The 17,085-nt window shown below is 39.7% G+C and overlaps 1 protein-coding gene across 10 annotated transcripts in view; it reads left to right on the forward strand.

Moving 5' to 3' along the window:
- Window positions 1-4,810, forward strand: part of LOC121316288 (protein Shroom3-like) — a 118,790-nt gene extending 113,980 nt beyond the window's left edge. For 9 of the 10 annotated variants that reach the window (XM_041251282.1, XM_041251273.1, XM_041251301.1 and 6 more), the window contains 3 exons: window positions 973-1,123; window positions 1,692-1,964; window positions 2,488-4,810. In XM_041251282.1, the coding sequence (XP_041107216.1) occupies window positions 973-1,123; window positions 1,692-1,964; window positions 2,488-2,841 (778 nt within the window). In that variant the 3' untranslated portion in view covers window positions 2,842-4,810. Of the gene's footprint in view, window positions 1-972; window positions 1,124-1,691; window positions 2,021-2,487 lie in introns of all 10 variants that reach the window. The other variant, XM_041251347.1, reaches the window with a different exon arrangement.
- Window positions 4,811-17,085: the final 12,275 nt, after the last annotated feature.

The following is a 17,085-nucleotide window of genomic DNA, read 5'->3' on the forward strand; positions in this document are numbered from 1 at the left end:
TGTATTTTAGTTTTTATTGTATTCATTAAATAAAGTAATTTGAGTGTTTTAATAGCAATGATACATTTGAACAATCGATATGGAGTGGAGTAGTAGTCTTTAAATAACTAAACCTAGATTTTGTTGTAATTCTACTGAGTTTCAAAAATAAGTTTCTGAAGCAAAAAGCAAATCACATTGTTTACCTTGTGTTTTCATTGTGTTCAGGAGAGACAAATCACGTTGTTTACCTTGTGTTTTCATTGTGTTCAGGAGAGACAAATCACATTGTTTACCTTGTGTTTTCATTGTGTTCAGGAGAGACAAATCACGTTGTTTACCTTGTGTTTTCATTGTGTTCAGGAGAGACAAATCACATTGTTTACCTTGTGTTTTCATTGTGTTCAGAAGAGACAAATCACGTTGTTTACCTTGTGTTTTCATTGTGTTCAGGAGAGACAAATCACGTTGTTTACCTTGTGTTTTCATTGTGTTCAGGAGAGACAAATCACATTGTTTACCTTGTGTTTTCATTGTGTTCAGGAGAGACAAATCACGTTGTTTACCTTGTGTTTTCATTGTGTTCAGGAGAGACAAATCACGTTGTTTACCTTGTGTTTTCATTGTGTTCAGGAGAGACAAATCACGTTGTTTACCTTGTGTTTTCATTGTGTTCAGGAGAGACAAATCATATTGTTTACCTTGTGTTTTCATTGTGTTCAGGAGAGATAAATCATGTTGTTTACCTTGTGTTTTCATTGTGTTCAGGAGAGATAAATCACGTTGTTTACCTTGTGTTTTCATTGTGTTCAGGAGAGATAAATCATGTTGTTTACCTTGTGTTTTCATTGTGTTCAGGAGAGATAAATCACGTTGTTTACCTTGTGTTTTCATTGTGTTCAGGAGAGATAAATCACGTTGCTTACCTTGTGTTTTCATTGTGTTCAGGAGAGATAAATCACGTTGCTTACCTTGTGTTTTCATTGTGTTCAGGAGAGAAGACAAGGAAGGAGCTGCAACCTTACTGACCTGCTCAACGCACTACAGCACATCCAGCCCCAAAGCAGAGCTACTGAATAAAATGAAGACCCTGGAGACAGACCTGGATGAGGAGGAGGCACAGAGTGATGTTAATGAGAAGAAGGTACTGTATGATGAAATGGCGTCACTCCTCTCCCCTTGTCTGCATTTTGCAATCATCCTTTACATCTCCATCTAACAAGCTCATGCAATACTGTATTTTCTAATGAAAGCTTTTGGAATGATTATAGGGCCTCCTTGTGGAATCTTACTGCATTGCTGTTCAGACTCTTGGTTTTTAGTAAGTTACATTTCCATACGCAAGAAGGACAGCACAATTAAAACATAACTAACAGCCACAATAAATTCATCAATTTTATATATCGGTTCAGATAACTGGGAATCCTTGTGTGCTTAGCGGTCTTGTCAGAGAGATTTTGAAGCCAGATACTGATTCCATCAAGTCCAAACAATCATTGTAAAACATCAACTTGGTTCCATCAGCAATAATTGATTGTACAATGATCATAGTAATAATTTCTCCAGGTATGGAGCCCTATTTTCAACTGCACGGCACTAATAAGGCAGGCTTATTTAATATCACTTAATTGAAGAAGCATTATCAACATTATCATTTACTCACATTGCTGTATGTTCTAGTTAAGTAATGGTTTTGTTTCCCTCTTTGATAGTTGGAGCTGGTGAACAGCATCACCCACAAGCTGGAGGCGCTGCACAGTGCGAAGGAGAGCCTGCTGGCTGACGTGAAGCAGAACAACTCCCTAGGAGAGGAGGTGGAGGCCCTCATCAAGGGGCTGTGCAAACCCAACGAGTTTGACAAGTACAAGATGTTCATCGGGGACCTGGACAAGATCGTCAACCTGCTGCTGTCCCTGTCGGGGCGCCTGGCACGAGTGGAAAACGCCCTGAGCAATTTGGACGAGGAGGCCAGCCTTGACGAGCGGGTACGCAGCCCCTGAATTCTCTCTGGCCCAGGCTATACAGACTGCTTGTCGAGACAGTGAGCCACCTCATTTTAAATAGGGGGGCAAAGTGAACAGGTTTTATCAAAAAAGTTTATAAACAAAAAAAGGCCCGTAAAGATAAAGTGTGAACCTTTCTTCCTTTTTTTCTTAAGTACACTGATGCAGGCAATAGATTAAATGTTTTTTTACTTGACTTTCTTATTTTTTTATTGAGTTTTTCTCAGTAAATCAAAAGCCTGACCTAAAAACCAGCATTAAAATGCTAGACCTTCTTACAGGTCCTGTAAAGTATCCACTTTCAAACCAAACATATCTACTCTCTCTACCGAAACCCTCACAGGTAGGATTGATAGTGTACTGAAACAATTTCTCAATGAATGTCTTGGATGTTGACTAATCACATGTATTTGAAAAAGGCCGAAACATTTGTCTCCTTAGCTTCGTTCCCTTTCTGGAACGATGGGTGCGTTCGCATGTTCACTGTCCTGCCTGTGCTTTTCAGACCTCGCTGAAGGAGAAGCAGAAGCTGCTGTGGGGCCAGCACGAGGACGCGCGGGAGCTGAAGGAGAACCTGGACCGGCGGGAACGGACGGTGCTGGAAATCCTGGGGCACTACCTGAGCAGCGAGCAGCTGCAGGACTACCAGCACTTCGCCAAGATGAAGTCTGCCCTCATCATCGAGCAGCGCAAGCTTGACGACAAGGTCAAGCTGGGGGAGGAGCAGCTCGAGTGTCTGATGGCCAGCCTGCCGCCAGGCTTGGTGCCCAAGGTGGGGACGCCCACCGCCTCGTCCCCGGCCTGCAGCAGGAGAACCTCGTCCACCAGTCTACCCCCTCCACTCATCACCTCGCTTTAAAGACCCCAGCCAAGTCGATGCGGTTGAATTCTTCTAATTTGCCAATACATGATCAAGGTCCCCCTCCTCTCTTTTAAAAGCAGAGAAGATACAGAGGTGTAAATTAATACACATTGGTTCTCCAATCTGCTCAGCTACAGCAGAGATAGATTTCAAACTGAAAACTGCAAGGCAGGAATGAGTCGTGCCAGACCCAGCTTAAAACCCTAATAGAATCGAGGGGAGGGAAATATATAACTTTTTAAATTGTGAAGAAAAATTACATTCACGTTTCCTGGACCTTCCTTAATGTTTGCCGCTTGAAAACTTGAAGAAAAATAGGTATCCTCTGAAGCAATGTAAATGGTATTTTGTTCTACCAGTTACTTTGAAGAAGACACTTTTAGCTTCCATAATTCTGGACTTTTTCAAACCCATAGTGGAAGACCATTGTGATAACTATTTATAAAACATTTTTTAAATGTAAGTTACTGTATATATGCTAACCTTTCTCAATTCTACTTTGTAGAAAATAAATGTAATTTTGTACTTTGTAAAAGAAAAAAGACTATGAGAAATCTAAAGATAGTCATACTGTCGGATCTAATGAAGTTTTGTAATACAAGGGTGGACTGCTTTCTGTTTCCTTCTTACTACTCTGAATGTGAACACTCTGAAAGTGTTGTGTACAGTCAATATTAAAGGATACATTCCTTATGAAGGAGCTGTGTGTGTTTGGCAACATTTTCATTCTGTACTAACTGAAATACAGTCCAGTTTGTTTCAGCTGTAAAAGCAAGAATTGGGAGATCTGGAAAAGGGAGCCAGAACAGCATTTAATATGAAACCTTCTTATAACCCTTTAAAGATGTTCAGAGAAAGCTTTCAAAATGCACCAATATAATATTCTAGGACTTCAACAGCTGTAACATTGTGAATATGCATATTGTTCCTGATATCATCTTTATAATGTCAGCAGAGATAGAATGCAGACAGTAAAATAATGTTACAAGAGTTAAATATCCAGAATTGGACCAATTGATGGGAACAATTCATTCTCCCAACACATGTCAGCTGCACTGGCGCCATGTTTCCTTTCATGTATACAGAATAGGCAAAACATTTCTTTTTTTTTTTTTTTTTTTGTTTGGTTCGTCATAAATCATTCTGTATCAAGGTATAGAATAGTTAATAATGTGTTTGATGAACAGACTGGACTGTATTGTTATAATGATAACAGTGATATTTACTTGCACATCTTTGGCACTGCACCTTTTTTAAATGCTGAAGTAATAATAATAAATATATATTTCAGGCAGTCTTACAAGAAACCTAATACACTCCATCCAGAAAAGCTCTACAGAACTTTAAACCCTTCTCCAAGTTCACCGTGACAAAAGCAAAACACTCAAGCACAGTGAAAATGTGGCAAAACACAGGGAAGTGTGGTAAAGTTAGGGTACAGAAAAAACATGTAAAAAAATGTCAACTACTGTGCAAATATACCATTGTAAATGGGGGGGGGGGGGGGAGACAATGAAGCTTGAAGCAAATTCCTAATTTACACTGTGTCGTTGTTTCTGTTCATTTAGTTCTGGACATGGTTTGCGCATTCATAAAGTTTATTTGAATCAGTGCATGTTATTCCCCTGTGCACTCAGGTATGTTTAGACTCTTTTTCATAATGGTTTTCTTTTACATTAGCTTTACACTGAAGTTTCACCTACAGCTTCTGACTGCATGTGAATCAGCTGTTCTGCAGTACTGTGCAAATCTGCTCTACTTCCCAATGTGGGCTCAGTAAACCGCACTTTACTGTTTCATTTGTTTTAACACTGGTTTCGAATCACCATCCCGTTCTAGATTTCAGTAGATAATAATGATCTATTCTAATACCGAGGAACACATTCATTCACATAAATTCCCTATTTTTGCATCATGTAAACTACTTTGCATATACAGGCATTAAAAAGGTGTGTGGTTATCAACATTCTTTCTGTGTTGTGTCATGTGTTGTGTAATGGTATAGTAGGCCTATGGACCGATAGTCCTTCTGTACAGCTGGTCTTTTTAAATGTCCCTCAGAACGTTCGTACTCGCATTAAACAGACAATTACATGACTATTACTGTGTGACAATGAATGCTCAGTACATGGTGCAAGTCAGTCGTCTCTAATGCGATGTGACATTATTGTGTGCAATGTTTAGACTTTTTAGTACACAAACATTTCTAAAGAAATTCAAAATGGCAGACATTCAGAAGACATCATTCTCCTTGCTAGGAGGAGGCAAATAAAAATATATATATTTATCTATGTTTGTCTCGATAGGTTGCAATCTTAAAAAAAAAAAAAAAAAAAAAGCAACATTCTGAATCCAGGATTTCCTTTTAAGTAACCGATCCCTGTTTTTCTATGACTCACTGACTATGCAGTCCTTTTTGTGACTTTGGTCAATTGTTCTTCACGAATTCCTGTTATTAAAATACCGGTAGTAAAATGAATTAATTTTTTCCATCTTCCGTGTAGGAAAATGTGAGACGTACAAAGTGATGGTAGCACATGTTAAATCTGATTTACTGGCATTATTTTGCTAGCTGTGTGTGCTTTATTTAAGAACTATGTAAGGCTCTTGTATAGACCACCTGTACTATTTTTACACATTGTAAGTCTGGAATACAAGCAGACAGATTTATTTGATAAACCCCCAGCTTCTGATACTCTTACTAACCTGTGCTAAGGGAATATAAGCATATACTATCCACACATTACAGGGTTAAAACTCCTTGACAATATCTTTAATATAGGACGACAGTGCCATCTTGTGGAGAACATTCTCAACTCACCAATGTCACCTGGTAGGATGGGGTCAGGATGTGATCTACATGAATTAAATTGAATTTCTTTTCTATGTGTCTCTGTTAAGACCAACCTTGTCAAACTAACATTACATGCAAAATACAGCTTTGGTACGGTATTTGTACACCGCCGTTCCTTTCTCTAATCAAAATGATTACGTGCATAAATAATCAAATGGGTCACACCATTGCTTTGTAAGAACAAACAAGTCTAAACAAAACACCAAAAAAAAGGACACAGTCTGTGGTTTTAATAGAATGCATGCTGGGACCCAGTGGTGTATGTCCAATGCTTTTTCGTGCTGTGAAATCAACATGAACCATTTCCAATGTGTGGGTGTGTGGAGCATCAAAATATGTCATTTATGTATAGCAATGTAAGCTGGTTCTGACAAAAAAAAATTGTCACTATGCCATCAGATTCATTGCCTGATATTTATTAAAGCTTCTGCAAATGGGAAACTTCCAGCATTGCATAGGGAAGACCAGCCTCTGAAAGAAAAGTTACATATACCTCTTTCCATTGCACATTCCATACGAGTTACCATCCTCAGGCAGGATGTATAAAGCACCCGCTCACCTCCCAAGAGGATTTTCTCTCCAGGGCAGGGTCTGTGCTGTTCCTACACACTGCTGTAAACAGCAGACTAGTCTTCAAGAATTTTTGTAAATTGTTCAATCCCCTGACTGATACCCGCTGTGTCGTCCTGCAGTCTAGCATGTATTCCTACTGGCCAGCAGGGGGCAGGCCTAACTTACATGCTGCAGTACCACCAAGCCAGGATTTGAAAGCCTACAGTATGCAAAACTATGGCCAAACACACAAATCACTCACCTTTTATTTTTTTATTCATATTTTGTGTATTTCAAGCTAGTTTGACACAAATACAAAGAAAACCAAAGTGATATTGTCAGTATTACATTTATATGTATTCAAAGCTGTGGGCTTTGTGCTGGTGAGGAATCTGCCGATTCCAGTCCACAGACCGGTCTGACATACAACCACTAACAGGAATCTTTACAAAACTTGAAATTCTATTGTTCCGTTGCTTGGTTACAGGTTTTAGGTACGGGTAGCTGCATTTTATGAGATCAAACACTGCACAGCATTGAAAGTTAAAAGCATTGTAATTAAAACTAGATCACAGTACTCCAGTAAAGAACATCATTGCCCTATTGACACCCACATGCGCTTTACAAAATTCAACCCAGATCTGTCATGAGAGAACGTCCTGGAACCCCAAGTACAGGAGCAAAATATTTGCCCTCTAACATCAATGAGCCATCACACACTGTAGAAACCCAATCGATACACTAAACATCTCACTTGCAGGGCAACTCAGTCCAAGTCAGGTTTAACAGGTATCAGGAGATACACACCTGCTTGGGGACCTGGCTGGAGGCTTCCTTGATTCAAATAAACATTTAAGAACGTGCTTAGAAAAATGCATGGTCTGGAAGGCCAGAGTCACCTATCCTTCCTTTACCGACTTGTGCCTTTGTGCATATTTCTATAAAAAGTATGAGTCTATTATTCTAATTCAGTAATCATATTATCAGCTCAACACAGCAACCAACATAAATCATGTACACACAAACTCACATTCACATAGCTGGGAGAGTGTAGTTGATTTAAAAGAAAAAAACAAAAAAGAAAACGAGTTACCGACAAGGTCATTCCAGTTTGCTGTCTTCACTGAACGCTACAGTGACACTTATTGGAATTGTTTCAGCATTGAACACCAAAAACACTAAGCTTGCTCGATACAGTATGTTACCTACTTCATCAGTACATAGCAAGTTGCTATACTTGTACTACCTTTGCAACAGGTATCAGTTCATTTCTGTTTTTTTATTTATACACTACTTAGATTAATACTTCCATAACTGTAAATACTTTGAAAACTATAACAAATAGAAAAGGTAATTCCTCTTTGGGGTTATAATGGCTGGTGAAGGCATATATATATATTTTTTATACTTTTACCTCAGCCTGTAACACCTACTCAGCCAAACAGGAGCAGTATTACATCTTAAACAATAGATTCCTAGTTATATATTTAGCGCTTACTTACATTTATTTTACCAATCAGTTCCCACCTGACCTCTGGCCGCAAAGCACACAGTTCTAAAGAAGTTGGAACCATGAAACGTACATTGTTTTCTGTACATTCAACGATTTAAATTAGAAGCAATATATTTAGCATTCTTACTTGCGTCATAACTGCAGCTATGATTCAGATTAATTGGCATGCGTAATCTCTACCTTGGCATGTCTTTACAGGCTCATTGGCAGGTTGTTTTTTCTCTTTGGGAATAATACAGGTAAAAAGTAAAGAATTCCTCATGCCTGTGAACCTGTCAGTGCACCTGTAAACACACGTTGAGGAAGAGAATAAACCAGCCCATAGTACTTCAGGGGCTAAGGAGCAATTATAGGATGTCTACGCTAAATATTGTATTGAATAATTTTTGTTTTTTTGTTTTTTATTTCATGTGTTCCCTGTGCCTAAACTTTTGCTCAAAGTTTGAGTTGGTTAAAATGCATCTGTATATCAACAGGAATGTTGAATTGGGCCTATATCTTACCCTATAGGCAAATCACAGGCAAATCACCCCCTCCAAAAGTAAATGCATTACAGTGCCAATTTACCCATAGTAGACAATCAGGCCATAAAGTTTTACCTATGGGCAACATACCTAATATACACACAGTGTGACTGAAATTAGTCTGGTTGAAATCAGAGGTGGTCAGATGGAGATGTCCTTGGATGAACTGGTCATAGTAGAAGTGGCATAGAATGCTCCTGGTTTAAATTTAGACAAAGTGCATCAGGGATGATTCAGAACAGTGACACTGTACATATTGTACACACACACTACAATGCAAATCGAACAGATTAGCTCTGCTTCGGGGGGGACGACAGTGTTTAGCTCTTCTACATGTACAAAGCTTCCTTAAGCTTCCCTAATAAAGTACATGCAGGCCCAGATTTGTCAAAGCTTTGTACCAGGGTTTTTGTTCTGTAAATGAGCAGGAAAATGTTCAAGTGAGAACATTAGCTTCAAAAGGCATATTATTTTTTTACATTTTCCTTGCCTTTTTAAAATCTTTCTTAGCCAACATGAGTTCCAACTGTCTCCAACCTCCTGTGCGCTACAGTAAAAGCACTGCTTCTGTAGGAAAACTCCTCAGGCACTACATTAATGGTCCCTGTTCCAGAAAGTTCTGTGAGACAGTGATCTTTCGAGTCAGGTTGCTCTACCTGTTCCATACTATTGTATAGTACATCATGATCGCAAGCATGATAAGGGAAAAAGACAACTATGAAAGCATAGCTGTAGATATTCTGTCCATGCATGACAAGTTTAGCTCCATCAAAGATCAACTGAAAAGTATGCGATTAGCCACAGTTTCTATTATACACACAGTATGAAGCAGATTTACAATCATTCCAGTAGATAAGTCCCTCTAATATTACTCAGAATTGGGCCCCTTTCCATAGATGCTGGGGTCTGAGAAAAGCTGCAAAAGGAGTAATTCTCTTTACAGACAGGGAAAAAGAAAGGTCTTGATTCTTTGATGCCGACTGATAGGCTGCAGTGGCTGTATTTTTACTACAGGGAGCACCAAGCAGAATACCCAGATCTCCCCTGAACTCTCTCCTGTCCAGGTAGTGCCAGGGTTTCTTTCCACTGGTGTCCCTCAGGTTAACATCGGCTTTGTACGTGTGAACCAACAGCCTGATAATACTCTTGTGTCCGTGTATAGTTGCGAGATGCAGAGCGGTGTACCCACAGCTGGACTTGACGTTCACATCTAGTGTCAGCCCACTCTTATTCACCCCATAGCAAAGGGTGTTGAGAGCCCGGTGGTCTCCATGCTTGGCTATCCAGTGCAGCACTGTATACCCGGAAATGAAATCCTTTTTATTGAGAAGACTGTGGTCCTCACGAAATAAGCCATATATCTGATCCCAAGCGCCAACTGCTGCTTTCACCAGCTAGTCGTGTTCCCTGGACTCTAGCGGCGCCAATGTGGTTTTGTGAGAGTACGAGTCTTCATTGTTTTTCAGAATCTTACTTTTGGTGTTTGGGTCATACTTGGGTGGCTCAGGGTGGCTAGGGGGGTTGAAAGGCCTGTCGATATCTGGTGGAGGTAATCGAATTTTGCTTGGATGCCTGCTTTGCTGAGGTGAAACTTGAAGAAATGGGACGCACTCTGCCTCTTCATCCATGCTGTGGTACTCCCTGCTTTTATATATACTGCCAACGACAGCACCTCCCGAACGCTTTCCATCACAAGTGGACTGCAATGCTGGGGCTCTGGGTGAGCTTTTTCAAAGGGCTCCTTTGTGGTCTTCTTGCATCTGGTACTTTTGAAGGCTGCTACATGGCGTCCTTCGTTAGACAGTCTTGAACTAGGATTTAATCTGGAATTTGAAAACCTAGAAGGCAGCAAACACACAGCCTGTGTGGAGTGGGGAGTATTGCTGTCCTCCCTTTCAGAAATGCATCTCTGTGCACTATCCTCAAAAGATTCTTTGCTGATAGGTGCGTTGTTCTTTGTATGCTGATTTGATAACTGGTCAAGGGGCCTCCAACCATAGTCCAAATCTTTCCACTCTGTGAGGAGCCTCTCCCTGCTGACACTTCGAGACTGCTGAGACTTTGCAGTAAAGGGGGTCTCCTTGGTGAAATCTGCAGGGGGCTGTTGCTTTGAGCTGAAACGGACAGTCCCACTCCCTGCATTGTAAGCGTATGGTTGAAGAGGCTTTACACCCTTCCTTATGAGGCAGCCTTGATCCTGAGTCGCCTATTTGGGGTGATTTAGAAACGTGGCTGGGGTTATTAGTAACTCTCTCAACAGGGTCCACACAAGGTGGACAGTTAACAAAACGTTTCTGCTTTTGCTCATTTGTCCTGACATCACTGTAAGCAGTTTGAGCTGCACTAAACTGTATATTGCCATTTTTATAAGTGTCAGTAACTCCAGACTTTGCCCGGCTATTTTGTTTCACATTCAAATGCGTGGTAATAAAGCTATGTCCTCTTACCTGCTCTCTGTCGGCACTCTGTCTGGCCGAAGTTTCCTTTAAGCTTACCGGTAGTTATTGCACACCCCCAGAACTTGAACCTTTCTCTGCCGAACTGATGTCCTCTCCCACCAGCTCCCTGTACCTGTTCCGCAGGATCACGATCGAAACTCCGTCTTTTCGTTTCACTACAGCCACCGAGTTCACAAACTTTTTAAACATGACTCTGTGCTGCACCTGGTTCTCGTGCTCCCTTAAGAATGTTTTAAAGTGGCTGATCAGGTCCGAGTTTTTCACACTCCCTCCTCGGCTACAAAGGAAATCCAGCACCGCGTCCTGGCTGAACTGCGTTGCCATTTCTTGATGGAAAATATATATTTTTAAGCTATGGAAATCTGGTTGTATGCATATCAGGTAACCACAGGTAGCCTTCCTAAAACGTCAAGTGCCTACTCATATAAAAACTCCTCCCCCCTTTGCAGTCTGGGTGTGTCAATGTAGACCAAGGCGATTGCCAACGTTTACGGCAAAAGGCAGGTGAGTGAATTTAGTAATAAAAACATTAAAACGTCCCGTGACCGTTTAAGGGTTAAACGCTGATGGGCTGTTTGTTACTCAACAACAAAGATAAGTTTCAAAAATGATGTTTAAATATTCAGTTGGTGGACATTCCATTTCAATTTACTTAAATGTCGCCGGTCTGACCAAAGTGTGGTTCCAAAATTTGTACATGTTTTTGTCACGTAAAAAAATCACTGTATACAAACATAATTGTTAATCACTAATGTTTTTGCCCAGAAATCAGTGTTGGGCTGAGCAAAAAATAAATGAATATTGTTTAAGAGCTGCCCCGCTATAAATATCCACAGAGAAGTTAGCAGCTCAACGTTATTTAACCCCGCACATACAAAGTTCAGTTTGAAGCAGATCAAAAGTATGAATAAGAAACGGCGAATAAAAAGTCAACTTCAGCCTCGTGTTTTTTCTGATCTGATTTATTCGTATAAATAAATAAATACATAAACAATAATAATAGCGTCTTTATACTTTTGCATTTTTTTTTTTCAAATGAAGGTGCCAACTGATGGTTTAAACTCAAAATCTTAAATTAAATGTACGTGTGTGTGGTGTGTGTGGTTGGTGTATATATATATATATATATATATATATATATCTTAAATATATATATATATATATATATATATGTCCAGTCAGCCCATTAAGATCCATGTAAATTTGGCTACGTTCAACAAGTTTTTAAACAATTATTCAAATACATTAAAAAAAAGACATGTACCATATCTCTCTGTGCTTTAAAATACTCACCAAATTAATCCCCAAGATTTCACTGTTCCTTCTTCTTCTTCTTCTTCTTCTTCTTCTTCTTCTTCTTCTTATTATTTATTATTATTATTATTATTATTATTATTATTGTATGTTTTTACTATGGGAATCTTTTATAAGGGCAGGCAAAGTGAAATGAATGCTGGGATTTTCACTTATAAATCCTACACTGCAGTTTGTTTTTTTAGTTCTAGGTCCTGTGTTGTGTTAGTTTCTCTTTTCGTTTAATGTGCCACTGGTAATGCACCTGTGTAATCAAGTGTGATCTGCGATCTCTGTGAAAACAAAAGATCTCCTAGAGCATTTAAAGAAAACAAATTACAACTGGGAAGGTTTCCTTATCATAGCTTTCCCCAGAGTCTTTAGAACACTGTTCCAAGAGATGTGGAATCCATCACCCTGTGTAAACGTTTCTGAAAAAGTCTAACCTTCACCAGAAGTTTCTATTTTCTGATGTGTAACCTGTTTTTGTAATGTATTGTAATGCAAGCCTTTTTGCTGGAAAAGTTAGAAAACATAGCTTGGCAAATAATGATCTGAGCAGAAAACAACAGTACAGGTCCATACAGACCACACACAGCACAGTGTTAAACAGGTACGAAATGAAATATTAGTGAAATGGAGATTAGTCGAAGAATCCCTTCACCAGGAGCCGGTAGAATTGGCAACAGAGCTGCCAACGTCTGTTTGTGATGCACAGCGCCAACTGTGCTGCTGGTCTGTGCAAAAGACACTTTCAAAATGGTGTAATTTACGGTGCCCTCAGGATATTTGACAGCATTACACAAAAAATTATATTGTCCAGCCTTGCAGAAAGGGTGTAGAAAGTCATCTGCCAAATTGACTAAACATGTAGTGGAGGCTGGTGGTGGGTTTGATTGTTGCTGTCTGCACCAGCGGAGCTCTGCTTCTTCACTCTGCAGCTATGCTTCTACGGGCTTGGCTGACAGAAGCACCCTGATTGGCCAGCCAGGATTACCGGGGCCTTTCTATTGGATGATCTGAATGGGACTATTGCCCAGTCTGGGGCTATATAAGCGGCCTGCGTGCCAGCTAGTGGTTTGGGCAAAATAAAAGAGGCTGCTGTTTTCGAAGTACTACCTGCATGTACACTTCTTCTTTTTTACTATGTACTACCTGTACTTTCTGTTGGACTAAAAAAGGCCATGTACAACAGGAAGGCTGTAGAATACCTGTGTAAGTTGCCAGTGTAAACTGCACACCCGTTTGGAAGAAATGACCCAAGTGTAACATGGATAAATATAACCCACTCAGCCCTGTGAATGCCTCGGTTTATACTGTAGGTTGTAGCTATACAGAGTTCTGGTATGTGTCTTTGTTGTGTGAAATTTAATTACTTTAAATTTAAAAGGAAGTTGATGTGGAAGTAAATAAGACAATTACTTAACAGAGTAATTTTAAAAGGTTCTTTATTATTTTACACACACACACACGCAGTTACATACACAGATGCTATACTGCGAATAACGATATCCCTAACGGGACACAACCCAACAAGGTTACATACAAAGATTATATTAATCACAGATCAATACAATCCATGAGACGCAACTGAACTAATTCTTACCCTTCCAAGCGGATCGGGAGAGCCCTTCGACCCTGGTAAGAGAAAGCAGCTGTCTCCAAGAAATTACCGAGCAGGACTGCGCGCTAATCCTCACGGCTGACTCTCATCAGAGCAGGGGAGAACCCCGTCCTTTATAACTTACCAAGTTAGGCTTTTGCATGCGAGAGAGTAATTGGCCAGATCACTCCCTCGAGGCTCGACCCTCTCAATAAACCATCCCTTTCCCTAGAACATTCTAACAAAAACAAGTTATATAAGATACGGGGTTATTATAGGGCAAGGGCACAGATGAACTCGAACGCATTTCTAGAACTTTCTAGAACACACTTTTTTTTTTATTACAGTCTTTTTAACAAAATACATGGAACATACGTTATACCTTTTGTGGATTACAATTGCGGTAAGTACTCATTCCAATGACAAATGTTTATTTTTATATTTTGTGAGGTATAAGCTTCTCAGGGCTTTGCCTTCTTGGGTTTAAATCTGTCTCAAGTGTAATGAACTTGGTATATTTCTTTTCAATCTAGGCCCACCACAGCATTCCTAACACTTGTCTGTTCCTTGGCGGAATGGCAGGGGAGCTGAGGAGCTCTCATTGTGACACAGTATCCCTGGAACGAGATCTCAGCGGACTCTACAAACCCTGTATAAATATCTGCAAGTAGATCTTTATTAAAGAGTGCATAGCTTCAATTGACATGTTCTTATTTTTTCATTGTTTCTTATCTTGTGTTTATATTTCAAATATGTTTTTTATTATTATGACTGAAATAATATGTTTTGTTTTATGTTTTAGTAAGTTTTCACTCCACTTATAATGCCTTGCCGTTAACACTAGATCAGTCAGAGTGTCTTTATGTCCAGTTCATTTGATACAAGTGCACTGTCCTGTTTGCACTCTTGTAGTACACAGCTGTACACTAGGGGGTGCTGGTACATACTAATATAAAGACACTTTGGCAGATTTAGCCTGGCTTACATATACTTATGATAAATAACTGCTGTATAACTGAAGAGCAGCTCCTAATCTCAGGTGAAAGCACCTTAACCCAGAGAAATACAATTTAAAAACTGCATGTAGGTAATTGAAAGCTTTTTTTCTCTTTCAAGCAGCACACTGGCAGTTGAAAGATATTTATAAATATCTGATTCCTCTCATGTTGTGGGGGCTTCGCAGCAGCCTACTCTGTGAGTCATCTGGTGCTAGGGAACCGTGTTCCATCGAGATGCTCTGTTTTACACAAAAAAAAGGTTGCCTTGTGTAGAACGATATCTAACCAGGGGATTTGTATCTCTTTTTAATTGATTATACTGTACAGTTACTGTAGTTGGTAAGTAAATGTCAGGTGCACTGATTGGACAACGGAATATCCCTTCTTCTGCAATGTATGCAAATGTATGTGGTCGCTTGATATGTCATTTGATCCACCTATAAGCTTATGTAATCTGTGTAACAGGTTTGTGCATCAATTCAGCATCACAGGAAAGCAGAAGCATCATGCATCATGAGAGGCATGATAGTGTGTGGAACTGGCTCAGCCCTTAACACAGTGGATGCATTGACCAACTGGTCCAGAAAACCACAACCAGAAACTCTTGTTGTATACTGGTCATGACGGGTCTAGTCTGCAAACATGTGAAACCCATTGGAACAAGCAGCAGATTTGTTCTAGTGACAAAAATCACTGTAATACTGGACAAGACCCACCAGTTTCCATTCTGTGAGCCGGGAGCTACATGGTCTTACCTAGTAAGGTAATTCTCTAATTGTTTTGGCCAGTTAGTGTACATTTAAATGCCAAGGAGTTCATTCAAAAAAGGGCTGGTCGTTTTCATACCTTTTCAAAACTTTGGTGCACAATGGGTCCCTATTTTATTTTCTGGACAAGGTTTGCTAATCATTTCTGTGTCACCTGGTTTCTCCCATGCAGCGTTAGGATGTGCACAAATAGCACTGCTGCATATCTGGACAAGAATAACACAAAGCACAATTACACCATTATAAACTTGCAGTCATGCATTGTGATGTTGGCCTAGAAGCTCTTTTACTGCTCTATAATGCAATTTCAGACTTAAAAGCAACAATAAAAAAAAAATGTAATTGTAAGAATATTTAAGAGCCCGGAAGAAACCAGTGTTTAGTGAGTGTGTTTACTGTAAGTGACTGACGGAATGTGTTAATATTTTCACTTTGCAATCAAAAATGAGAGGGTACTGGCAGGAATGTAATGTGTGTGGGAGCTGAGATGGGTACATGGCCACAAATTAAAAAAACAAACAAACAACGCCTTTCAATAGATGTGCATTTCTCCCTGTGGTACAGAACTCTGCACACGTCTGGATACAATCTTCAGTGAGTGGCAGGATGGGGAATGTGACCCCAATCAGTTGATAATACCTAACTCTTAACGCCATTGTGACACAAACAATCTGAGGTGCGTCTGATCTCTCAGATTGAGGCAGAATGTTCAGTTGGACCCCTCCCTCAGCACACACTTTCCAACAATGGAACAATTTGAATGATCCTACCGCTTTCAGAGAAGACACACTTCCTCACACCTTGCAAACACCAGACAAGGGCATGTTTCCAGTAACCCCCCTAGGGCAAAGTTGAGGGAATGTATAGCCTATTTTGCCTGATCTACCAGACTGCCAGCCTTTCAGAATACAGAAACACTGCTTCCCTTGGAACACACCATCGTTTTTTCTGTTTAGATTAATTTGGGCTTATTTTGGTTCAGAATGGATCACTCTAGTACAACTTGTATGCCTTACACTTTGGCACCTAGACTGTGATGATTATAAAATTAACCTATGATAATGTATTGGAAGCTTTAAGATGAATATGGTTTAAGTGTAATTGTGTTTATTAGACCATACGATTTATGATCACTCTATTTAGTTATTACCTCAGCCTATGAGGATTAGGGTTTAGGACTATATTTTATATTACTTCATTAAATACTTGTTTCCCCTAGGAACTAGGTAAAAGGATTTTTTATTAATATGTCAAGGGATTAAATGTCCCTGAAGTCATCAAGAAATGAAATGAGCTACTAGACCACATAAAGGACATGATGGACAGTTTAAACCAGTAAACATTCAATATTTCAGAGCAAAGCAAAGTTTACGTTAGGATTTTGTGTTTTTGATAGTAAATACGTGACAGTAACTGGCCCTCAGCAGAGGTGTGACGGGATTCACACTGCACTATAACCCTATTCAACCTACAGCAATATCACCCATTTACCAAATTTAGCAGGCACCAAAAGTTCACTTATAATAATAATAACAAAAAAACAAAACAACAAAATGCTAATAAACTTTTTTAATTTTACACGCACGACCATACTTCCACCAACAAAACAGGAAATTATAGCTTTACAGAGTGAGAACAGCTGCTGCGCGTCCTTTACTGAGACCAGGGAACAGGGATC

This window comes from Polyodon spathula, chromosome 1 (assembly GCF_017654505.1).
Source record: "Polyodon spathula isolate WHYD16114869_AA chromosome 1, ASM1765450v1, whole genome shotgun sequence".
Lineage (NCBI taxonomy): Eukaryota > Metazoa > Chordata > Actinopteri > Acipenseriformes > Polyodontidae > Polyodon > Polyodon spathula.